At 50.2% G+C, this 25,423-nt stretch overlaps 2 protein-coding genes across 2 annotated transcripts in view; both read left to right on the forward strand.

Moving 5' to 3' along the window:
- Positions 1 to 8,188, forward strand: part of UBR4 (ubiquitin protein ligase E3 component n-recognin 4) — a 101,725-nt gene extending 93,537 nt beyond the window's left edge. The window contains exons 102-103 of the mRNA XM_014952035.1: positions 5,726 to 5,888; positions 7,045 to 8,188. Of these exons, the coding sequence (XP_014807521.1) occupies positions 5,726 to 5,888; positions 7,045 to 7,109 (228 nt within the window). The 3' untranslated portion in view covers positions 7,110 to 8,188. The remainder of the gene's footprint in view (positions 1 to 5,725; positions 5,889 to 7,044) is intronic.
- A 16,778-nt stretch (positions 8,189 to 24,966) lies between these two features.
- The window catches only part of IFFO2 (intermediate filament family orphan 2), a 38,316-nt gene continuing 37,859 nt past the window's right edge, over positions 24,967 to 25,423 (forward strand). The window contains exon 1 of the mRNA XM_014952036.1: positions 24,967 to 25,002. Coding sequence (XP_014807522.1) covers positions 24,967 to 25,002 — 36 coding nt within the window. The remainder of the gene's footprint in view (positions 25,003 to 25,423) is intronic.

A 25,423-nucleotide genomic window follows, 5' to 3' on the forward strand; every position in this document is an offset into this window, starting at 1 on the left:
GCAACCTGTTCTGGTGGGAGGTGTCCCTGCCCAGGGCAGGGGGGTTGGAACTTGATGATCTTTAAGGTCCCTTCCAACCCAAACCATTCTGTGATCCACAGAAGTGAATTTGCTAGGCTGGTATGCTTCACTGGGAGCAAATACTCAACCAGTGGATGAATTTGGGAAAAAACTGGTAATGCAAAGCTAGCAGTGCTTTTTCCTATATGGGACTTCCTGAGTGTGGCACCTCAAAGCTCCTGAGATACAGCAGATTCACATTGAAGAGCCAGAACAGCTGCTGAAGCTTTTCTTGTGTTTCAGAACTCGAGCGACTTCAAGGGAGGAGAAGAACCTTCAGAGCTTCATGGAGCACCCCAAGGAGAAGTGGGTGGAGAGTGCCTACGAGGTGGACGGGCCCCATTATTACACCGTGCTGGCGCTGCACATCTCGCCCCCGGAGAAGTGGAAAGCCATGCGAGTGGAGATCCTCAAGAGGCTCCTCATCACCTCTCACGCGCGAGTGGTGTCACCAGGGGGAGCCAGCAGGTTAGCCAGGAGCTCTGCTCCTCCTCCACCGCTGCCACCGCGCTCTGTGACCCTCACAGCAGTCACAGCCCCACGGCAGCTTGTGGGGATCCAAGGACAGGAACATGTGTATTTTAGAACAGCTCTTATTAACCTTTCTCAGTAGTTTTGTACTCAGCATCGCAGAGGTATGAGCAGGAACATTCAATTCTGGATGTTTTTTGGAGTGGATCAATTAGCTGCTGAGCAGAAATGATGCTTTTTCTAGGAGTGAACTGCAAGATGCTTATTGCCCCCCCATCTCAAGTGAAACGCTGTAGTAGTTTGTGTTGCGTGCTGTTTCCGAGCTGCTAGCGTGCTCTCTGCTCTCTTGCCTCCCTAAAGAAGCTGTTTCTGTGCTCTTTTGATCAGTGCACCAGCTTCCTTAAATAGAAAAACAGAAATAGAAATCAAGTGCCATTGCTTTTAAAAAAGAAAAAAAAAAAAATCAATAGCAGCTGTCAAGCACTTGAAATACAAGAATAAGTGGCTGTGCCTGCCTGACAAAAGCACATATTTCCAGAGAAGAAAGGGGGAATTCCAGTTTCTGAAAAGATGATTTTAAATAGCTGTCATAATTAGGAATAAATTCATTATTATTCTAAGTCGCCTTAAAGGGCATTCTTATGCCGATGACATTAATTATGTGCTTGATAAAGTCATTACATTGTCGGAACACACAACACAGCATGCATCAATGCTATTAGAGGCATCAAAAGTGAGAGAGCCCTTAAAGGGGCTCCTGTATTGATTTCTGTGCTGGTTTCTGCTCTTCCAGCTCAGCCCTGCTCTCTGATCCTGTCTCCTCTTTCCACTGCCCTGCCCGAGTTCTGGGAAAGGGGGAGGTTAAGAGTTACAGGAGATATTATCCAGGAGGACTGTTCTCTGGGACACAAGGATGTGCAGCTTTTTCGTGTGACCTGTGAAAGAGACCGGGAAAGCCAAGACCCTCTGTGGGTTTGCTGTGGATGTTTGGTGTTTTTTAAAACCCTCAGTAAATAATTCTGTTTCTTTCCCAGCTGATCTCTGAGCATGTATGTAATCAAAGTATATTGAAACGGACATAGCAAGAAACTTGGAGCTAAACCATCCAATCTGTGGAATTTCAGGGGAAGACACTCAGAAATAGTCCTCGGGAATTATGTCAAGGTTTATTCAAGGGCTTTCTTTAATCCCTGCAAACTAAGAGAGCACAAAGCCTTCTGCTGATAATACCTCTCAGAAATAGAAATATGGCAATTCTTATTTCCAAGCTCTGTGCTTATTTATTCTTGTGGAAAATCAGGAAGAGGGCGATGGATGGTGAAACGCTCTGCAGATAAGTGCCAATATCCTGAATTTGTAGGCAAAGAGGAAGCCAGTGTCTGTAACATCAGAGTAATATGTCTGCATACAAAAGATTAAAATTAGCATTCCACGTGTGATGCAGTGCCAGGGTGTTATCTGGGAGCTCCACCGCTCAGAGCACACCGGGGTGGTGTGGGCTGAAGGTTAGAGACACACCAGGACTCACTGCTCCCTTTCCTGGGGGAGATGGAGAGAAGTGGCTGTAGGAACCAACAGCACATCTAAAAGCAGCTGAGGATCAGCTCCTGGTCCTAAAAAGAGTCTGTAAATCTTATTAATGAAGACACAGGCAATACTCTGCATTCCCTGGTACTTAAGTGAAGGCAACAAATGCAGCCTGTGCCCTGTCCCGTGGTTAGGTGTTTTATCCAGCCGCTCAGCTGGATTAGTCAGCGTAAGGCAGATTTGAGGAGGATTTAGCCCAAAATGTCTTCTGGCTCTGCCAGGAGCTACAGCTATCGCAGTCTGTCTGCAGGACCAAAGTGTGGGATACTCAGCACCTTCTGGGTTTTAGAACCACTTTGCATTTAAATCCAAAGATTAAATTACCAGGATAGATAGGAGTGTTGCAGGTTTCTTCTTTTATATATAGTTTACAAATTCCAAAGGATTGAATCAAGTGCCTGATTACCTGCTCGTTACATAAACCAAGAATTCTGGTTAAGAGAAAAATCCTATCGACGCTTTGCAGTACAGCTTTCATCTGGAGTTTGGGAGGAAAACATCCTTTTGATTTTTGGTTGGTTTTTTTTGTTTTTTTTTTTTTTCTTTGCTCCTGACTGTGACCTTTCTAAAATATTCATGAGAGAAGTGAAGCTCCCAAAGTGTTCATGTCTAACTTTCCGCTGGCGATCCATGCGTAGCCGATGAGCCTCAACCAGCTTACGTTAATGAAAAGGCAGCAGCTATTAGATGAAGTAGCTGTTCCAGGAGGTGGCTACCACACTTAACCCACAAGGGCCTTTTAGTTTTCAATTAAAGGAGCAGACTCCAATTAGATCAAAACCATTCACACAAAAAGAAACTCTGGCTTGCAGTATTTGGGAGTCTAGAATTAGCCTCGCTCTAAGTTGCTTGTTCTTCCCGTGGAAATTTAGTCACCTTTACTAATTGGTTTTCCTTTAAATAATTAAGCCTAGCAGCCCAAGCAGGCTGCCACCTACCAAGCTGTCCGTTTTAAGGGCAGACACACAAATGTAGCCTTTTAAAATAAGAGCAGCAAAACATTCACTTTCCCCCAAAAAACCCCAACTGATGGTAGGTTGGAGTTGGGGCCGTGGTCAGACGATACCCTTTTCTTTTGTCTTGCTGACTTGCCTCAGTGGCAGCTGAGCTGGTCCTAGATGCATTAAAAAAAGGGGTTTGTTGTTTTTTTTCTCTCCAAAGCTTTTAAGTGGTGAGCAGGAAGCAGCATGTGAGGGAGGCAGATGTACCTGAGAAACACATGCAAGAAAATTCCAAACCCATTAGAGTTGCTGGCAGGAGGTTCCGCCTTGCCAGAACCTGTTGGTGATTAATCCCATAAACTTTGGGAGCTGTTATCCCAGGACAGCTCTCCACCTTTTATAGCATTTCTTCAACCAGATGCTGAATTACCAAAAGAAGCCCTTTCGTGGCGATAGAATAACCGAGAAGAGAGAAAATGGAAATTCCTCCATTTCTTCAAGGGCAAGATATTTCCCTCAGAGTCTTTTGAAAATGCTTTTGTGAGTTAGAAGCAAAAATGTGTTCTCTGTCATTGATCCAGACTGTGGCTGAAACCTAGATCTAGTTATTTCTTCAGGAGCCAGCTGTACCCCAAGCAGTGACCAGACAAATGGGGGCTGTGCTTTATTTTTTCCAACCTTCCTGTTTTCTTCCTCCAGAGTCTTAGCAATCCGCTTCCCTCCGAGCTTGTTTTCTTCCTGTGAAGTAAGGTTTTTTTGGCTAACTGTTACACTGGGCACAGCTGGTAAAGGAATTTCCTGTAGGAATCAATGTGCAGAAGCTGTGGATGCCCAGTGTTTGTTTCGTGTCCAAGAGCACACAGGAAAGCTTACCCAGAGCCATTCCCCATGCGTGTTATTGCGTGTTATTGATGGGCTTTGGGGCCGTTTCAGCTTTCGCTCTATTCATCATATGGGATACCAAAGCGTAGTAAAGTGATTAACTCCAAGATTGATTTCATTATCTTCCTAGACTGGCGGATAAGACAGTGAAGGAATACGCAACGTACCGCTCCGGCCTTCTCTTCTGGGCCCTAGTAGATCTCATTTACAACATGTTCAAGGTAAGAAAAAACACACAAGTTCTCTAACCTGAGCAACTCCCTGCTTTTGAAATGGAGGGTTGGGCAGAGAGGAGCCTGATGAAATTCAACAAGGGCAAGTGCAGGGTGCTGCACCTGGGGAGGAATAACCCCCCCAAACCAGCACAGGTTGGGAGGGACCTGCTGGAGAGCAGCTCTGAGGAGAAAGACCTGGAAGTCCTGGTGGCCAACAGGATGCCCAGGAGCCAGCAATGGGCCCTGGTGGCCAAGAAGGCCAAGGGCATCCTGGGGGGCATGAGGAAGAGTGTGAGCAGCAGGTGGAGGGAGGTCATCCTGCCCCTCTGCTCTGCCCTGGGGAGGCCCCAGCTGGAGCACTGGGACCAGTTCTGGGCTCCCCAGTTCCAGAAGGACAGGGAACTGCTGGAGAGGGGACAGCAGAGGCTACAAAGATGCTGAGGGGCCTAGAGCATCTCTGTGCTGAGGAAAGGCTGAGGGACTTGGGTCTGTTCAGTCTGGAGAAGAGAAGGCTGAGGGGGGATCTGATCAACGCCTCTAAATCCTTCAAGGGTGGGTGTCAGGAGGATGGGGCCAGGCTTTTTCCAGTGGTGCCCAGGGACAGGACAAGAGGGAACGGGCACAAACTTGAACATGGGAAGTTCCATCTCACCATGAGGAGGAAGTTCTTTGCTGTGAGGGTGGCAGAGCCCTGGCAGAGGCTGCCCAAGGAGGTGGTGGAGTCTCCTTCTCTGAAGACATTCCAACCCCCCCTGGACACGTTCCTGTGGGACCTGCTCTGGGTGGACCTACTTTGGCCAGGGGTTGGACTGGATGGTCCCCAGAGGTCCCTTCCAACCCTGTATCATTCTGTGAGAAGGCAGAGCTTGAAACCCCTTTTTCCAAGATTCTTGTAGACGTAAAGCTTCACTTTGTATGAGCACAAAGGCCACAAGAGGCTGCCTGTGCTTATGGTGTGCCTTGTGGTGTAGTGTCTAGAGCATTGGCTTTGCCGTTTTGCTGCTCTCCTCCTGGATTGTGTAGTTGCTTATTTCTTCTGTTTGTGGTTCACTGAAGCGAGGACATGGAGAGCTGCACCTGGGAAGCAGCTGGGGAAGGAAGGAAGGAAGGAAGGCAGGGGCATCCAACAGCAAGAAACTTGCAGCTTCCAGAGAGGGTTAAATAATTAGGGTGAGAAAATGCCCGTGACCTTGTTTGCATTCTGTACAAAAAGATTATAATGTCACATATTTGGTAACTCTTTCGATGTGGCTTGTTTACAAGAGGCAGAGGCTGCAAGTCCGAGAGCAACGGGAGAAGGCATTGGGGTTTGCAGTTATTCTTCTAACCAGCTATTTTTTGGACTGATTTGGTCCCATTTTCCCCTCTTGCAGAAGGTGCCTACCAGTAACACAGAGGGAGGCTGGTCCTACTCTCTTGCTGAATTCATACGACACAATGACATGCCAATACACGAAGCTGCAGACAAGGCCCTGAAAACCTTCCAGGAGGAGTTCATGCGCGGTTTGCAGTTATTCTTCTAAATAGTTATTTTTTGGACTGATTTGGTCCCATTTTCCCCTCTTGCAGAAGGTGCCTACCAGTAACACAGAGGGAGGCTGGTCCTACTCTCTTGCTGAATTCATACGACACAATGACATGCCAATACACGAAGCTGCAGACAAGGCCCTGAAAACCTTCCAGGAGGAGTTCATGCCAGTCGAAACATTTTCCGAGTTTTTGGATGTGGCTGGTGAGTCTGCGCTTTCCCTTTTATAGGCTGCCTTATGCAACCCGTGACAGCAGCATTCCTCACGCTGCCGCACCAGCTTGTTTGTGCGAGGCAGAGACAGGAGGAGACCTGGGCACTCCAGCTACTGCCTGAGCTGTTTCAGAAACAGTTGGGAGACACTTGAGCATCCCCAGATGGGAAAATTTTCTCTCACCTCATCCTGCGGGTCATTCCCTGTTAAACATAGGCTTGCATCGGGGCTTTAGGGTGGGTTTGGGTGTATGTGCTTTGAAGGCTCATAAACAGATGTTGGAATGAGTCCAGAGGAGGGCTACAAAGATGCTGGGAGGGCTGGAGCCCCTCTGCCCTGAGGACAGGCTGAGAGAGTTGGGGGGTTCAGCCTGGAGAAGAGAAGGCTCCGGGGAGACCTCAGAGCCCCTTCCAGTCCCTCAAGGGGCTCCAGGAGAGATGGGGAGGGCCTCTTGGTCAAGGAGGGGAGCCCTAGGAGGAGGGGGAAGGGTTTGACACTGAAAGAGGGGAGATTGAGATGAGATGTGGGGAAGAACTTGTTTGGTGTGAGGGGGGTGAGAGCCTGGCCCAGGTTGCCCCGAGAAGCTGTGGCTGCCCCATCCCTGGAGGGGCTCAAGGGCAGGTTGGAGGGGGCTTGGAGCAACCTGCTCTGGTGGGAGGTGTCCCTGCCCAGGGCAGGGGGGTTGGAACTTGATGATCTTTAAGGTCCCTTCCAACCCAAACCATTCTGTAATTCTATGACCATGTACTAGGGGCAGCAGTTCTGTGCAGCGAGAGTTCCTGCTGTAGGGATTTTGGTATCCCCAGGAGTCAGGAGATGCTGAAAATGAACGTGCAGACAAGCTACTCTTACTTCTCTCACAAGTTAGTTGTGCCCCAGGCCTCTGTCCGAGCTACGGAGCTGCCAGCCAGCAGGGTCCCTGTAGTAGCCTTGTTGCACAAGAGCAAGCGCCGTATGGATTTAACATACACACTTCTGGCCCTTCTGCACGTGCATCCAGCGAGGGTTTATCTTCCTCTCCTCCATACTTAAAATAACATCACAGCTGTCATTAACTCACACGAGCCCTTGCACAAATCCCTGATGTGGGCAGGACAAACCGCTTTGTGAATCTAATTATTCCCTATTGTCTTCTTTTGTTTAAAGGACTGTTATCAGAAATCAGCGATCCCGACAGCTTCCTCAAGGACCTTTTGAACTCCATCCCCTGAGCCGCCAGCACAGAGAAGCGTTGGGAGAGACTACACTAGCTTGCCTTCCATCCCTTTGTGTTCCTCCTTGTGCAGTCTGTCCCTTCCCTCAGGAGTGCTGCAGTTTTTTGGTTGTTGGTTTTGTTTGTTTTGGTTTTTTTTTATTTTCTACAATTTTTCTTCTTGGAGTGATTTGGGATTTAGATTTGTTTTATCTTGTATTTCAGCGCTTCTATCTGTAAAGCCTTGTGTATTCAAGCCGGTTGAAAGACCTTGTACAGAGAGGAATCCAAAACCAGTAAATCTTAATGCTTTAGTGTGCACCTCTTTGAAGTTAAATAAATCGAACAAATGGGTAAGATGGGTTTGACTAGTACTTTAACCATGCACTAGCCTAAACGCCAGGTTCTTTCTCATCTTTTCTTTCAGAGCTCCTTCTCTCGGGGCTCAGAGCTGCTGCTCTGTCCAGCCCAGAGTCTGGACCAGGAGACACGGGGAAACAAAAGGCTCGTAGCGAGCAGGGAAAGGAGACTGACACTGGTTTTACTGATTGTACACGCAGAGCAGGTTTCCCCCTGTGGGACACGAGCCTTAGAGACCTATGGATTGCAAGGACACCGTTTCCTTCCACCCCTTCTTCACCTGGGTGAGGGCAGCTGGCCCAGCCACAGCGTGACCCCTCTCCCAGGCACGGGGCATGTCACGGGCTCTTTCCTGACTCGACTCCCACCGAGGCTGTATTCAAAGCAAGTCTGCATGTTGTTGCCTCCGGTCGCGGAGCACTGATGGCAACATTACCTCTCAGAGTGATGCTACTCACATGGAATTCATTTTCTCTCTCTGGTCAAATTCTCAGCTTCAGCCAAATGCATGGAAACCAGACCCTGCACACTTTGGAACCGGCCACTTTGCCCCTTTTTGATCGCTTGCGTTTTGGTGTGCATGCCCTGACCCGAAGCCAAGTACCTGCTTTGAATACAGCCTTGCCTTTTCTCACCCAGTCGTGCATGCTGGTAACTTACCTTTGCCACCAGTTCTGCTGTCCTGTAACCCAGCTGACACCTGGTGAAGCTGGAATCTAATAAAGCTTTCCCTGTCTTCCTCGTCTCTGTTTGAACTTGAATTTCCGCAATCCTAACGCAGTCCCATCCCATAAATAATAATTGGTTTAGAGGCTGAATAACCCGGCGACTTATTTGATGCCTTTTGTTAGTGTTGAGCAGGCATTATGATTTGGCAATTAACAAATGGGTGAAGGCACAGTGTTTTTCTTCTCACCTCCGTGGGTGCTTATGTCACTCCTGGCACTCGGGTTTGGTTCTGGGGAGGAGCACTGAGCAGCAAGTCACCTCGAGAAGTCTGGGTTGGTGTCTGTGTGAGGGACTCGAGGCCGTGTCCGTGGGCTGCTTTGTCACTTGGGTAAATCTGTCTTGCCTTTTGAAGGTACAGGAGGGGGGAGAACGTGTGGAGTTTGTTCTTTAGTGCGGCGATATTGCGTTTCACCTGCCCTTTAACCACATAAAAGAGAAAAACACACCTTGTTTTAAAAGCACTGTAAAGTCAAACCTAGCAGTCTTCTCTCCAGACAAGCAGCTGGAGCACGGTGATGGGTGGGCGCACGAGCGTTGCTCACCAATAGTAAAAACACTTTTTGAGTAAACGACCTTTCAAATCAGTGTAACTCCTGAAAGCAGCAGTGAGCAGGTAATAAGAAACCAGAGTTTTATGACTGTGGTTCTAAAGCCTCTTGCAATATGAAGAGTTCAGGTACAAGACAAACCCCAATGCATTTTAACTTTGGCATTTCTGGTAGATTGACTGGTTAAGCTCCAGAGAAGAGCTATTCATGGGATTCGGGGAAACAGGAGAGGAATAGGAGGCTGCTTTGCTATCTAATTACTGTGTTTTCACCAAAAAATACATCTTTTCTCCTTCAGCCCCAGCTCAGCGTGCCAGGCAGTCCCCCAGCTTTTGCTTCCCAGCTCTTACCTCACTGGCACAAAGAAGGATGTTAAAGTGTGCAGTACCTTTCTCCAGCTTACCTAATGAGGGAACTTCATTCAGCCTAGCTCCTAACGAGGGAACTTCAGCCTAGCTCTTAACGAGGTAACTTCAGCGTAGCTCGGGTTTTTGCTGATGCAGATCCTGGTATAGCTCCCTTTATGCTGGCACAGGTATTTTGCAAAACCAGTCTCTGCTGTTGCAGGAACTGGTAAAGTTTATACCAGCAAAATAATTCTTTCTCTACCCCTGCAGTTGGTCCAGCAGGTCCTTAAGCTGAGCAGGAGCAGAACGTGATCACTGTTTGTTCACTGATGTTATTACAACTGTGAGGAAATAGGATCTTAAAAGGTCACAAACTGTGTCCTTTCCAGTGTAAGCACAGTTGCAGTAAACTACTCAGAGCTCTTCTAGAGGGTTTTGCAAAGGCCCAGAGATGGATTTTGGAAAATAAAGGTGGTGTATCAAGTGCCTCCCTGCTCAGAGCACAAGAGGGCTGTGATTTGTGGGGAAGCCAGATTTGAAAAGAAGGTGGGAACAGCATGGTAGTGCTTCTGCAGAGCAGAATAGCTTGGGAGGGACTTAAAAACTAACAATAACAACCCCAGAAGACCTAGAGAGGGACAAGAACAGAAGAAAAGTGTTTTGGAAAGTTTCAGCTGAGGCAGGCCACACACAGAGGCTCAGACGTTCGCAATTCTGCACAAAAGCAATGCCCTCCAGGCTGCAAAATCCCCCACAGCCAGGGCTGGGGAAGTCAGCAAAGACTTTTGGGGGAAGCATGTTACTTAAATGAGAAGTAAGAGAGGAGCAAGATTGAGGGGAAAGTGCCTCAAAGCCGGTAAAATGACTCAAAACTGATGAACCAACCCACTAGCCGAACAATACAGAGTCAACCCCCTCTCCAAAAAAAAGTGGTATATTTGTAAAGGATGTTTTGGGGGAAAAAGATTCCTTTTCAGTGCATGAGAGCAGTGTAACCTGTGAATTTCTTTGAACCTGACTTCATGAGCAAGAGATTCCCCGAGATGGTGTGATGTCCTTGCAATGGCTGTTCACGTTGGGTCAAACTCCGGTGACTGTTTATTAATTAATCTTGGGAATGACACTTCCCAGGGAGAACAAAGCAGCCAGCCCTGCCCCGGGCAGAGGCTTCGGCAGGGACACACCGGGCTCTCACCCCAGCTGCAGGTAAAACGGCCCCCGTGAACCTGAATTCATTTGTTGCTGCCTCTGTGATCCCACAAGAGTGGTACCTGAACAAAACTGCCTGGCTCCTGGGGCTTGTTCCCCAAAGATGAGACGCTCTTGACCTTCTCCGTTGTATTTCATGATGGTTTCCTTTGTCCTGCTCCCTCCTCACTTTGTATTTGTGATTATGCCCCTGTACTCAGCACTGGTGAGGCCACACCTCGAGTATTGTGTCCAGTTTTGGGCACCTCGATCCAAGAGAGATCTGGAGGTGCTGGAGCGAGTGCAGAGGAGGCAACGAAACTAGTGAAGGGCCTAGAAGACAAATCATATGAAGAGCGGTTGAAGGAGCTGGGGCTGTTTAGTTTGAGGAAGAGGAGGCTGAGGGGAGACCTCATCACCCTCTACAACTACTTGAAAGGACACTGTAGAGAGGTTGGTGCTGGTCTCTTCTCACAGGTAATTAGTGACAGAACGAGAGGGAACGGCTTCAAGCTCCAACAGGGGAGGTTTAGATTGAACATTAGGAAGGAATTTTTCACCGAAAGAGTGGTCGGGCATTGGAACAGGCTGCCCAGGGAGGGGGTGGAGTCCCCATCCCTGGCTGTGTTTAAGGGCCGTTTAGATGCAGTGCTGAGGGACATGGTGTAGGGGAGGACTTTGTAGAGTAGGGGAGATGGTTGGACTCGATGATCCCAAGGGTCTCTTCCAACCTCAATGATTCTATGATTCTATGATTCTATTTCCCTTTTCCTGGAAGCTTTGTGTGGCTGGATGCTCCTTCCAACAGCTGTCCCACCAGGAAGGGAAGCCTTCCTCCCGCTCCTCCCTGCCCTGCCACCAACCCTTCCATCCAAGTCTCTCTCCTGTGTTTTGTCTCTTCCTCCAATTGCCTGGAAGTGTTTTCAAACAAGCGCTGGATTAGAGCTGCTCGAGCATAAACACACCGTGAGCTGCCACGTTTCGATGCCATAAAAGATTCCCTGGACTTTTTCCGTTGCAGGAAAAGTGATTTGTCTCCCTGGACACGCGTCCACGCGGCTTGTTTTTCAGGCAGGGGAAGGACACGGGGATGATGTATGTTCAGCAAGACCTTGGTGGAGCTTCTATCTCAAGGCTGCAGCCTCCAGTGCAGAAACTTAAGAGCAAGAAGCCTCTTTTCCCTTTCTCCAAAGCTTTTGGGAAGCCTTCCTATGTGTGGGATACTGAAGGCTGCCTCCGTGTTAAAGAGGAAAAAACCCTTTCATACAAAAGTGTTACCAGTTTCTGTGGAGATGATGGGGAGATGTTGCTCAAGGAGCCTACAGCAAAGAAACGAGACACCAGACAAGCCCCACTGAACCACATGAAAACAGCTCCTACGGCCGGGCTGGGGCTCACACCGGCACAAACGTTTGTGTCATGTTTGCTGCCACGGGGTTTGATGTTCTTATTTTACCAAGAATGCCTCCTCAGATGCCCGAAAGGCCAACTCTGGGAAGCACAGAGGCTTTTCTCCATGTTGGGTGGCTAATTCCAAGGGAAAGACCCTCCGTTTGCTCCATCCGAAGGACAGGGCATAGGGCTGGACTGTCCCTGCTGCTGCAGCAGCGTTTTATCAACCTCCCCTCACCAGCTCCTGGCTCTGCAAACCTCATCTTCTCCCTCCTTCTCTCAGCATCACCAGCTGCCCCATGGACACTGCCCCGTCCCCGTCCCTCGCCTGCACAGACCTGGATTGAGTCTCAAGTGCTTTTTTCTGGCTGTTGAGGACCTTTTCCTGGAGGAAGATCACACCCAGCTCCGTCAGCCCGGCCCGTGCTGTCTCTGTCGCAGGAATAACGGCTTTCACCGCGCCGTGAGCACAACCCTTGTGGTGCTCGTTGTGCAAACAGAGGGCATTGTCACACCAGACAGTGACAATAAAAGGAATCTTCTGCAAAATTCCCTCCCTGCCCCAGCCTTGCCTTTTGGGCCAGCCCTATTTTCACTCCAGCCCTTGGAGCACAAGTCTTGTGAGGAGAGGCTGAGGGAGCTGGGGGTGTTCAGCCTGGAGAAGAGGAGGCTGAGGGGAGACCTTCTTGCTCTCTCCAACTCCCTGAAAGGAGGGTGCCTAGCTCCTAACGAGGTAACTTCAGCGTAGCTCGGGTTTTTGTTGATGCAGATCCTGGTGTAGCTCCATTTATGCTGGCACAGGTATTTTGCAAAAACAGTCTCTGCTGTTGTAGGAACTGGTAAAGTTTATACCAGCAAAATAATTCTTTCTCTACCCTTGCAGTTGGTTCAGCAGGTCCTTAAGCTGAGCAGGAGCAGAACGTGATCGCTGTTTGTTCACTGATGTTATTACGACTGTGAGGAAGTAGGATCTTAAAAGGAGGTCACAAACTGTGTCCTTTCCAGTATAAGCACAGTTGCAGTAAACTACTCAGAGCTCTTCTAGAGGGTTTTGCAAAGGCCCAGAGATGGATTTTGGAAAATAAAGGTGGTGTATCAAGTGCCTCCCTGCTCAGAGCACAAGAGGGCTGTGATTTGTGGGGAAGCCAGATTTGAAAAGAAGGTGGGAACAGCATGGTAGTGCTTCTGCAGAGCAGAATAGCTTGGGAGGGACTTAAAAACTAACAATAACAACCCCAGAAGACCTAGAGAGGGACAAGAACAGAAGAAAAGTGTTTTGGAAAGTTTCAGCTGAGGCAGGCCACACACAGAGGCTCAGACGTTCGCAATTCTGCACAAAAGCAATGCCCTCCAGGCTGCAAAATCCCCCACAGCCAGGGCTGGGGAAGTCAGCAAAGACTTTTGGGGGAAGCATGTTACTTAAGTGAGAAGTAAGAGAGGAGCAACATTGAGGGGAAAGTGCCTCAAACTGGGTAAAATGACTCAAAAATGATGAACCAAACCACTAGCTGAACAATATAGAGTCAACCCCCTCTCCAAAAAAAAAGTGGTATATTTGCAAAGGATATTTTGGGGGAAAAAGATTCATTTTCAATGCATGAGAGCAGTGTGACCTGTGAATTTCTTTGAACCTGACTTCATGATGAGAAGTAAGAGAGGAGCAAGATTGAGGGGAAAGTGCCTCAAAGCCGGTAAAATGACTCAAAACTGATGAACCAACCCACTAGCCGAACAATACAGAGTCAACCCCCTCTCCAAAAAAAAGTGGTATATTTGTAAAGGATGTTTTGGGGGAAAAAGATTCCTTTTCAGTGCATGAGAGCAGTGTAACCTGTGAATTTCTTTGAACCTGACTTCATGAGCAAGAGATTCCCCGAGATGGTGTGATGTCCTTGCAATGGCTGTTCACGTTGGGTCAAACTCCGGTGACTGTTTATTAATTAATCTTGGGAATGACACTTCCCAGGGAGAACAAAGCAGCCAGCCCTGCCCCGGGCAGAGGCTTCGGCAGGGACACACCGGGCTCTCACCCCAGCTGCAGGTAAAACGGCCCCCGTGAACCTGAATTCATTTGTTGCTGCCTCTGTGATCCCACAAGAGTGGTACCTGAACAAAACTGCCTGGCTCCTGGGGCTTGTTCCCCAAAGATGAGACGCTCTTGACCTTCTCCGTTGTATTTCATGATGGTTTCCTTTGTCCTGCTCCCTCCTCACTTTGTATTTGTGATTATGCCCCTGTACTCAGCACTGGTGAGGCCACACCTCGAGTATTGTGTCCAGTTTTGGGCACCTCGATCCAAGAGAGATCTGGAGGTGCTGGAGCGAGTGCAGAGGAGGCAACGAAACTAGTGAAGGGCCTAGAAGACAAATCATATGAAGAGCGGTTGAAGGAGCTGGGGCTGTTTAGTTTGAGGAAGAGGAGGCTGAGGGGAGACCTCATCACCCTCTACAACTACTTGAAAGGACACTGTAGAGAGGTTGGTGCTGGTCTCTTCTCACAGGTAATTAGTGACAGAACGAGAGGGAACGGCTTCAAGCTCCAACAGGGGAGGTTTAGATTGAACATTAGGAAGGAATTTTTCACCGAAAGAGTGGTCGGGCATTGGAACAGGCTGCCCAGGGAGGGGGTGGAGTCCCCATCCCTGGCTGTGTTTAAGGGCCGTTTAGATGCAGTGCTGAGGGACATGGTGTAGGGGAGGACTTTGTAGAGTAGGGGAGATGGTTGGACTCGATGATCCCAAGGGTCTCTTCCAACCTCAATGATTCTATGATTCTATGATTCTATTTCCCTTTTCCTGGAAGCTTTGTGTGGCTGGATGCTCCTTCCAACAGCTGTCCCACCAGGAAGGGAAGCCTTCCTCCCGCTCCTCCCTGCCCTGCCACCAACCCTTCCATCCAAGTCTCTCTCCTGTGTTTTGTCTCTTCCTCCAATTGCCTGGAAGTGTTTTCAAACAAGCGCTGGATTAGAGCTGCTCGAGCATAAACACACCGTGAGCTGCCACGTTTCGATGCCATAAAAGATTCCCTGGACTTTTTCCGTTGCAGGAAAAGTGATTTGTCTCCCTGGACACGCGTCCGCGCGGCTTGTTTTTCAGGCAGGGGAAGGACACGGGGATGATGTATGTTCAGCAAGACCTTGGTGGAGCTTCTATCTCAAGGCTGCAGCCTCCAGTGCAGAAACTTAAGAGCAAGAAGCCTCTTTTCCCTTTCTCCAAAGCTTTTGGGGAGCCTTCCTATGTGTGGGATACTGAAGGCTGCCTCCGTGTTAAAGAGGAAAAAACCCTTTCATACAAAAGTGTTACCAGTTTCTGTGGAGATGATGGGGAGATGTTGCTCAAGGAGCCTACAGCAAAGAAACGAGACACCAGACAAGCCCCACTGAACCACATGAAAACAGCTCCTACGGCCGGGCCGGGGCTCACACCGGCACAAACGTTTGTGTCATGTTTGCTGCCACGGGGTTTGATGTTCTTATTTTACCAAGAATGCCTCCTCAGATGCCCGAAAGGCCAACTCTGGGAAGCACAGAGGCTTTTCTCCATGTTGGGTGGCTAATTCCAAGGGAAAGACCCTCCGTTTGCTCCATCCGAAGGACAGGGCATAGGGCTGGACTGTCCCTGCTGCTGCAGCAGCGTTTTATCAACCTCCCCTCACCAGCTCCTGGCTCTGCAAACCTCATCTTCTCCCTCCCTGCTCTCAGCACCACCAGCTGCCCCATGGACACTGCCCCGTCCCCGTCCCTCGCCTGCACAGACCTGGATTGAGTCTCAAGTTCTTTTTTTTGGCTGTTGAGGACCTTTTCCTGGAGGAAGATCACACCCAGCTCCGTCAGCCCGGCCCGTGCTGTCTCTGTCGCAGGAATAACGGCTTTCACCGCGCCGTGAGCACAACCCTTGTGGTGCTCGTTGTGCAAACAGAGGGCATTGTCACACCAGACAGTGACAATAAAAGGAATCTTCTGCAAAATTCCCTCCCTGCCCCAGCCTTGCCTTTTGGGCCAGCCCTATTTTCACTCCAGCCCTTGGAGCACAAGTCTTGTGAGGAGAGGCTGAGGGAGCTGGGGGTGTTCAGCCTGGAGAAGAGGAGGCTGAGGGGAGACCTTCTTGCTCTCTCCAACTCCCTGAAAGGAGGGTGTAGAGAGGTGGGGGTCGGTCTCTTCTCCCAAGTCACAGGCGACAGGACTAGAGGAAATGGCCTCAAGTGACGCCAGGGGAGGTTCAGGCTGGATATTAGGAAAAATTTTTTCACTGAAAGGGTTCTCAGGCATTGGAATGGGCTGCCCAGGGAGGTGGTTGAGGCCCCATCCCTGGAGGTGTTCAAAAGAGGGGTTGATGCAGTGCTGGGAGGTATGGTTTAGTGATGATGCTCCTTGTTTGTTGTGTGGGTGTCTATTTTTGTCAGTGAGGTTGACGGTTGGACAAGATGATCTTTAAGGTCCCTTCCAACCTGGAAGATTCTGTGATTCTATGATTTATGCCCCGTGGAGCTCAAGGGCTGGACTGGATGTCCTCCGAGCAGGGAAGTGACGTAAACGAGTCCAAAAAGCACCAAGTCCAGACTCCCAAATTGGTTTTAAATTCACGAGTGAAACCAGGCAGGGTTTTGGCTGTTCTGGGGAGCGACCACCCTGCCAGCCCGGGGTACAGCTTTCCCAGGAGACTTCCCATGGTCCGTGGGAGCTTGTTTGGGAGCCCCTCTTTGGGTCATGTCCCTGCTCCCTGCCCAGCTCTGGAGAATAATATCAAATTGGCCTTGATGTGTTTGCTGCACGTCACTGGCGGAGAAGAAAATCAGATTGGCCTTGATGTGTTTGCTGCACGTCACTGGGGTGCAGCCTGGCCGTGTTATCACCCCAAGGAGGGATGATTCTTGACTCACACGTACGGAATCAAAGGCACGGAGAAAAACAAGCCGTGTAGTTCACAAAGGACCACTGGAAAAGATGCTTGGGTGAGTTAAGTACAAAATCAGGGGTTGTCTTGCTTTGTACCCCCTGGAACACAAAGTTGCTGGGAGAAGCCAGCCACAACCTCCTGAGCCTCCAGGAACAGTTACTGCCTTGCTTGTTTCCAAGAAGGGAAAAAAAAAATAATTATTAACCCCCCCATTTGGAGTTCTTTTGTCAGGATTAATCCCACTAGTTGACATGGACAGCTCAGCCTGGGGAGGAACCACCAGCTCCATCCCTTTTATCAAAACCCCAGAGAAGAGCAGAGATCCCTCTCCCCCTCCCGAAGGGGAATGTGTTGGTAAGAAGAGATGTTTATTAGTTAAAATTAAAAATAAAATGGTACAAATGACATGTTATGGGGAAGCTCTTGCACTGTGTTTTAACGCTGAGACCTGAGGCAGTTTAGGGGACCCTGGGCATTGCCCCCCAGAAGGCAGCATCCCCAGAGACGGGGATGGGCAACATGGCTTTCAGCCCTCTGAGAAGTATAGAGAGGTTTAGCTGCTGCCTCTTGAAAGATTTTATTTATTTTCATAGTGCTTATTAAGCTTTTATTAGAGCAGGATAATCCTGAGCTCAGTGCTATTCCCTGCATCCGGGCTCTGTCCTTACAGGTCCCACGTTTACAGCAGGAGTTACGATCTCTCCCCAAAACTCCTCTCCTGCCCTGCAGTGATTTCTCCCTTTGTCCCCCCGTTGCCACGGACTCGGGAGGAATCAGACACCTCCCCTGTTGCCTAATTCACGTGTCCAGGTGCTGCAAAGCTCTCTTGCCCCTTTCTACGTCACCTCAGGATGGATTTCCCACTCCAAAAAAGCCGGGGCTGCCTTCTGGAAATGTGCCACCGCCCCGACACTCCTCTGCCTGACTCAGCCCTCTCCCTTCCCTTCTAAAATACAAACCACTTTTAGGTGAATCATAACCGAGCTGAGGGCAAGCTCCAGCCAAGCCTGGTGCAACCCTCCACTGAGTCCTCGGTGACCTGCAAATGCCCAGGGAGGCCCCGGGGCTGCAGGAGAAATGGTTTCGATGTAGAGAGCCCAGGTTTGCTTTTTGGGGCCGCTGTGATTAACCCCGACCTGCTCCACAGGGGGAATACACTGATTATTTTTTTTGTGTTAGTCTGATCCACTGGGGAAGCGAGATAACACCCACCCTACAGCCTCTTTCCACTGGGGAAGGCGTATGATAGAGAGAAGGGCATATATTAAGCTGAAATTGCAAAAATTAGGCCATTTATGGTTTATGTTCAGCTTTGGTAGATGAAGAGAGACTGGACTTCTTTAAAAAGTACAGAGAAATATCAAGAACATCGTGTTTTAGCTGGTCTTGGGTCTGGCATCTTTTGCATCTTGGGGAAGCGGTGAGGGCTGGAGAAGGCAGCAGAGGAATAAAGGTGATGTTTTAATTTGGGAAGGGAGGCAGAGGGCAGGGCAGCCAGGGAAACCTGCTAATTAATGAGCTCCAATCGCTTAGATGTAGAGATCTTTACCGTAATGACGATAACCCCAATAATTACTGCTATTAACGATGATCCCGCTTAGCGCTTGTTCTTTCCCAAGTGTTGCAGCAACAGGACCTCAGTAACCCTGGGTGCTGGGTCCTCACCCCGAGCTGGGGACACTGGCCTGGGGATGCTCCTGCAAAGGCCAAAGTCTCCTCTAGGGCTTGAACCCAAATGACAGCCCTGGATGGCAGTGAAAGCCCAACCCCGTGCCCGAGGACAGCACGTGTGCCCGGCTGATAAAATCTCCTTTTCAGGAGAAAAACGGGTGTTTGTGGCGGTGTGTTGCGTCGGTGTCTCTGGTTATCTGCTGCGTTGGCATTGGTACTTGCATCTGCATGTTGGGACACCCCACCAGCCCTTCTTCGGGTCTTTAATCCCTGCAGCTTCTCCCCGGCCCTTTTTTTAATCTTATTTAATGAACAAATACGAGTGCGTTCTAAACCCAGCGCCGTCCTTTAATTATTCCTAATATTTGATGACAACAAACTAATTCCCAAATGGTGAGATCAGACATTAAAGGCGCATCTCCTTGAGTGCCTGGTCATTAATATTTCTCTTCCCTGGGTCCCTATTTTCCCTGCTGTAAGCAGTTTTGATACAACGAGCTGGGTGACTGCATCAGCTGGCGCAGTGGAAAGGCATTTACCTGCCGTGGGCCACCGGGCTGCATTATGGGCTGGGAACCACTGAAATCTGGGCGTCTGGCTGTCAGGGTGCTCCACCCAAGGACCTCTCCTTCAGAAACACCCCGGGACATTGGGAAATTCAAGCTCTGAAAGCTTCAGCTCATCGACTCACTCCGCTGACACCAAGTTTTCTTATGGCCACGAGCATCCCTCCGGGTTCGGGATGGGAGGCGGAGGGCTGGAGTGGTCCAGGGTGTGATAGGAAACAGGATCCCCTCTGTATGGCAGACCCTGTTGTCCCAGGCTGGTGGAGAAGGAAGGAAGGTGACAAAAGCATTGCACTGGTGAGGCCACAGGGAGGGACAGGGACAGGGAACTACTAGAAAGAGTCCAGCGAAGGGCAACAAAGATGATTCAAGGATTGGAGCATCTCCCTGATGAGGAGAGGCTGAGAGAGCTGGGACTCTTTAGTCTGGAGAAGAGAAGGCTGAGGGGAGACCTTATCAATGCCTACAAGTATCTCAAGGGAGGGTTGAAGGAGGAGGGAGCCAGACTCTTTTCAGTGGTTCCCAGTGAGAGGACAAGGGGCAACGGGCACAAGTTGGAACAGAAGAGGTTCCACTCAAATATGAGGAGAAACTTCTTCACGGTGAGAGTGCCAGAGCCCTGGAACAGGCTGCCCAGGGAGGGTGTGGAGTCCCCTTCCTTGGAGATTTTCAAGCCCCACCTGGATGCTCCTGAGTAACATGCTCTGACAAGCTCTAGGCAATCCTGCTTCAGCAGGGGAGTTGGACTAGATGATCTCTATGGTCCCTTCCAACTCTAAAATTCAGTGAAAGCATCCCAGGGACGCAGGATGCTCGGAAGAAAACCAGCCCGGAGCGGAGCAGCAGGGATGCAGGATGCTCGGAAGAAAACCAGCCCGGAGCGGAGCAGGGTCCCCAAAGCATCTACATCCAGTGCTCCCATCACCAGCTCCCAGCAGGAAGCTTATACTTCATCCCATGTCGTGTAAAACACGTCAGGCTAAAAACCCCATAGTACAAGAAATGAAAACACTCAGTTAATGGCTTCTGGAAGAGAGATTTAGATCGGGAGCTAAAAATACATCCCAATAACCATCTTCTGTGCTCTGAGCTTCGAACGCTGCTCAACCCAGCGCGGGCCACAAAGCAGGGGGGGACAGCGAGAAGAGAAATCGTTATCACATCCTGTCTTTTCCCAAAAGATGGGAATTCTTTGAAAGTTGTTCCACATTTCAGTTAATCAGGCCAGGGTCTACCTGCTGCCTGCAGGATGGAGAGCTCCGCGCTGCCGGGATTGATGCCGCGCACTTGGGCATCCACAAATTAACGAGGCGGCATCCTGTGATTATTCTCCAGGAGCTGCCAAAGCAATCACTGCATCCTGCAACACACCTGTGGCAGCCTGCACGGGCTTATCGATGCATATTTGCTGCTCTACTCAATACAGATGCAAATATTTGGTTACTAAGGAAGCGAGGAGTATTGCCACAGTCTCCCAGGAAATAGTCCGGCGTGTCTCAACCTTTCCGAGCCAGTGGATGCTCCGCAGCCGCTCTCAGCATCTTTATCTCTTGCTGCATCCCTGGTTCCTGAGTTCACCCGCCTTTTTGGGTCGCACCTGGTGCAAAGCTTTTGTTTCCAAAATATTTACACCGTCTCCATAGAGAGGATCATCCCCAGCCCAGGTGAGAGGAGATGGGGATGTGCTAGACCTGGACCTGGATGGGCTTGAGAGGTGGGTTAGTGCAAATCGCATGAAGTTCAACCAAGCCAAGTGCAGGGACGTGGCAATCCCAAGCACAAACACAGGTTGGGTGGAGAATGGCTGGAGAGCAGCCCTGAGGAGGACCTCAAGCTCCAACAGGGGAGGTTTAGATTGAACATTAGGAAAGAAATTTTCACCGAAAGAGTGGTCGGGCATTGGAACAGGCTGCCCAGGGAGGGGGTGGAGTCCCCATCCCTGGCTGTGTTTAAGGGCCGTTTAGATGCAGTGCTGAGGGACATGGTGTAGGGGAGGACTTTGTAGAGTAGGGGAGATGGTTGGACTCGATGATCCCAAGGGTCTCTTCCAACCTCGATGATTCTATGATTCGATGACCTGGGAGTGCTCATGGATGAGAAGCTCAACATGAGCCAGCAGTGTGCAGTGGCAGCCCAGAAAGCCAGCCCCATCCTGGGCTGCATCAGAAGAAGTGTGGCCAGCAGGTTGTGGGTGATTCTACCCCTCTGCTCAGTGCTCACGAGGTCCCACCTGGAGCACTGTGGTGTCCAGCTTTGAGTCCTCAACATAGAAAGGACATGGACCTGTTGGAACGGGTCCAGCGCAGGGCCATAAAGATGACCAGAGGGCTGGAGCCCCTCTGCTGTGAGGACAGGCTGAGAGAGCTGGGGTTGTCCAGCCTGGAGAAGAGAAGGCTCCGGGGAGACCTTACAGCAGCCTTCCAATATCTGAAGGGGCTACAGGAGAGCTGGGGAGGGACTCTTTGTCAGGGAGTGCAGTGACAGGACAAGGGATAAAGGTTCAAATTGGAAGAGGGGAGATAAAGAAATTCTTTGGTGTGAGGGTGGTGAGAGCCTGGCCCAGGTTGCCCAGAGAAGCTGTGGCTGCCCCATCCCTGGAAGGGTTCAAGGCCAGGTTGAAGGGGTCTTTGAAGGACCTGGTGTGGTGGGAGGTGTCCCTGCCCAGGGCAGGGGGATTGGAACTCGATGATCTTTAAGATCCCTTCCAACCCAAACCATTCTGTGATTTTATGATTCTAAAGTCAACCAGCCTCCGTCCATCCTTTGCATCCCCAACTCTCTGCTGATGGGCCGAGGACAACTGTAGATGTCGAGCAAACACCTGAGCAGCATCCCTCTTTGTGGCTGAGCTCTGTTTAGCTCTGCTGATGCACGCAAACCCCCCCAAATGTGGCAAAATGAGATTTTTATCGCTGAAAAAGTGCCTGGAGCAAAGGAATTGACCTGCAACGGGACAAGGTGCTGGATTTAAGCAGCAGCTCCTATTTCACATGAACTGATAGAATTGGTAGAAAATATAAGGGGTGAAAAAACCCACTGTTTGAGGAGGAGAAACCACCTTTAAAGGCAACAATGAACCTGTGGAGAGGTGTTGTAACTGCTGATGTAACTCATTCCTCCTGCATTATCGACAGCAGCCAACCTGCCAAATATTTTCTGTTTCTGCGGCGTGAGGCGGTGACTGATGCAATTCCCTGCACGATCCGAGGGCTTCCCTTATACGGCCTGAGGTGAGACCCCGGTGAGGAACCCGGCCCTTTCTCCACCGAGCAACACCCCCGTGATGTGGGAAGAGGCGCAGCCTTCGTGTCTTCACGCAAACACCGGGGTGTGTTTCGGGGGGGAGGGAGGATCTGAGTCACCGGAGGAGTCACCGGGGCAGCCGGCGTGTCTTTGCCCATTTCCCCACGTGCCCGTTGCAGGGCACGGGCAGGCAGGGATGGATTTTCTGCTCCCAGTTCTCAAGGAACAGCCCCGACGCTGGCGCAACCCTGGGAGAGTGCGGGGAAAGGGATGGGCTGGAGTCAGAAACTCTTTGCTGGCCAAAAATGCAACCGGGGTTGCAACAACTCATCAGCTGCTAATCCCATCGCCCCGACGGTGCTCACGCACCAGCACACGGGTCTGGGTTAAAACCCAACCAATTTGGGGGAGGCACTGTTAAAAATCCCACTTTTTTCAGCAGCCTGGTTTGCCCTAAATACCCTTTTTTCAAACTGCCGTGCGAGGGTCAGAGCTGCGGGTGAGCGACAGTAATCCCAGTTTAACCCCTGAATCTGGCTGGTTGGTCAATGGCAGCCTCAAAAAGAAGGTACCTGTTGGTCCTGCGGGGTCTGGGGGGAATAAATCACCCTTTTCCACCTCCGAGGCTGACGAAGAGGAGGTTCAGGCAGGGAATGGGAAGGGGGATGAGGATGCTGAGATCACCAGGGGCTTTGGAGGAGATGCTGCTTCACCACCAGGCTGGGAAGTCAGCGCCGAGGAGGGCTCTGGGGAGATTATTGAGTGGGGCGTTTTTGAGGGTTTAAGGATGTTAAGCCAAAGGAATTTTGCTCCTTTGTTTCAGAGGGGGATTTTATTCAAACACACAAACTGTAACTCAGCGGCGAGGCATGTCAGCCCCGGGGGAGCATCCCATATTCCCTGTATCTCTGCACGGATCGTATGTAAAGCTGCTGGGTTTGGTCTGGTTTGGCTGAAAAACGGTTACTTGGAAGGAAGAGAGACCCAAGGAAACAAGAACTTTCCACGAGCCTCAGACTAACAAAGCCTCAATTTGTGTAACCCAACCCAGGAAAATTAATGCTAAAAAAAAAACCTAAGCAGATGTGGAGAGCGGTCCTGAAACAGCCGCCGAGGGAAGGATGCTGACAAAGCGAAGGTAAAAATGGGTGTAAAACCCAAATCCAAGGCTCCAGATTCCTCAGCCCGTGTTTGGGTGAAGCAACTGAGAGCAAAAATAAACCCCACGCATTAGTATTAGCGTTGCTGGGGGTGGTCACCCTTATTTAATTGCCAGAGAGTTTCTGCCTGCAGAAATAGCACCGTTTCCCATCCCTTTTCCTCCCCGTCCAAATAGGAAAGGACTAATCACTGCTCCATTATTTATATCCCCAATTGGCAGGCAGCGGGGAGCGTTCCCCGGCAGGAATCGCAGGAATCCCTCCAGGAATGTCCCCGGCCGCCGGGGGGTATCCCATGTGCCACGAGGCCGGTGGCAGCGGGTCAGCCCTGCGGTCGCAGGAGCCTCCACTGAAGAAGCCGAGCCTAAACCTAATTAATTGTTGTGATTAATTTCAATGTGATTCACTTTCAGGGGCCGGGATGAAACCGTAGCCCGGCGGCGAAGCCGGTTGGTGACCGGCCGCATCCCAGGGCTGAGCCAAAGCCAATTAGGAAAAAGACTCATCGATTTAATGACCTTTGGATGGGCACCGGTGAATCCGTCCTCACCTCTGTGGGTAACGAGCAATCACGATATGCATCATCTCTCCAGGCAGGTAGAGAAGCAGTAATTAACTGGCCGGTTTATCATTCCCTCTGATGTTTTCCTGCTTCCTTAAGGGAAAAAAAAAAATGAAAACACCTCTTGTTGGTCAACAGGGGTTTCCCAGCTGTTGGCCATGAGGATCCGGAGGTTTCTCAAACCACCTGGCTCTCTCCAGCATCGCCGTCTGCCAAGCAGGGTGCCATGTGCCTGAAATAGGGAAAACTACCCAGATCTGGGAAAAACCTGCTCGTGGTTGACTAATAATCACCCTTTTTTGGGCAGTTTTAGTCTATTTTTGCATTTTGTAGGTATTGCTGTGAACCTGCGGGGTGGTACACGCCGGGGAAGCATTTCCCACCGAGCTGCAGGATTTTTCTTTAAATAACAGCTCCGTTTGATGCATCCACAGGACCCAGCCTCAGCACTTACAGCCCTGCCCTAACGACCGAGGTATTAATGATGTTTTCCCTTAACCTCAGCCGAGAACACAGGTTCTACATAAGCTGAGACTAAAGCGTTTTTGTGCTCTGTCAAAGATAATCTTTTCAGGTGTTTCTTTGAGTCAGTCGTTATCGTGCCTCCACCCAGTGCCTTTATGATTTTTTTTTTTCCAGGAGGTGCCGGGAAAACACGGGTTTGTAACACATTAACAGAGCCCTTTGAAGAGCCTCCAGTTATGGCACCGAGCAGGACTCATGGAATCATAGAATGGTTTGGGTTGGAAGGGACCTTAAAGATCATCGAGTTCCAACCCCCCTGCCCTGGGCAGGGACACCTCCCACCACACCAGGTCCCTCCAAGCCCCCTCCAACCTGCCCTTGAACCCCTCCAGGGATGGGGCAGCCACAGCTTCTCTGGGCAACCTGGGCCAGGCTCTCACCACCCTCACACCAAACAAGTTCTTCCCCAGATCTCACCTCAATATCCCCTCTTTCAGCTTAAAACCCTTCCCCCTCGTTCCATCACTCCCCTCCCTGATCCAGAGTCCCTCCCCATCTCTCCTGGAGCCCCTTGAGGAACTGGAAGGGGCTCTAAGGTCTCCCCGGAGCCTTCTCTTCTCCAGGCTGAACCCCCAACTCTCTCAGCCCCCCCTCCCAGCAGAGGGGCTCCATCCTTCTGGTCATCTTCGTGACCCTTTGCTGGACCCATTCCAACAGCTCCATGTCCTTTCTCTATTGAGTGGCTGCTCTGATGGAGTCTCAGCAGGTGGATGCTACTGCCCATGAAGTTTGATATAAAATATTGCCCGCCTGTTTGAATATAAACATCACCTGGCAAATCACTGCATTTTTATTTCAAAAACTCTTTGACTGAAAAGTGTTACTGCAGCTTTCCACTGGTGTTACTGGGAGTTCTCCCCGTGCTTTGCTTCCTCACGAAGCATCATTCCCAGCCGGGGCCGCGCAACGGAGCAATCGCATCACTCAATTACACAATATCCTTTGATTGCCCGGTGGCTCAGAGGTCCGGGAGCAGCAGTTGGGAAACGCTTATTTAATAACTTAATTATTGTAATATCGGCGTTATTTAGCACTTAGGCAGGACTCCGCATTCGGATAACAAAATTCACCCTTTATAATTTAATCATATCCACACTGTGATTTCCCCGGGAGCCGAAAGCAGTGAAAGAAAGGCGGGGGGGGGGGGG

The sequence above is a fragment of the Calidris pugnax genome, unplaced genomic scaffold, assembly GCF_001431845.1.
Source record: "Calidris pugnax isolate Ruff unplaced genomic scaffold, ASM143184v1 scaffold161, whole genome shotgun sequence".
Classification (NCBI taxonomy): Eukaryota; Metazoa; Chordata; class Aves; order Charadriiformes; family Scolopacidae; genus Calidris; species Calidris pugnax.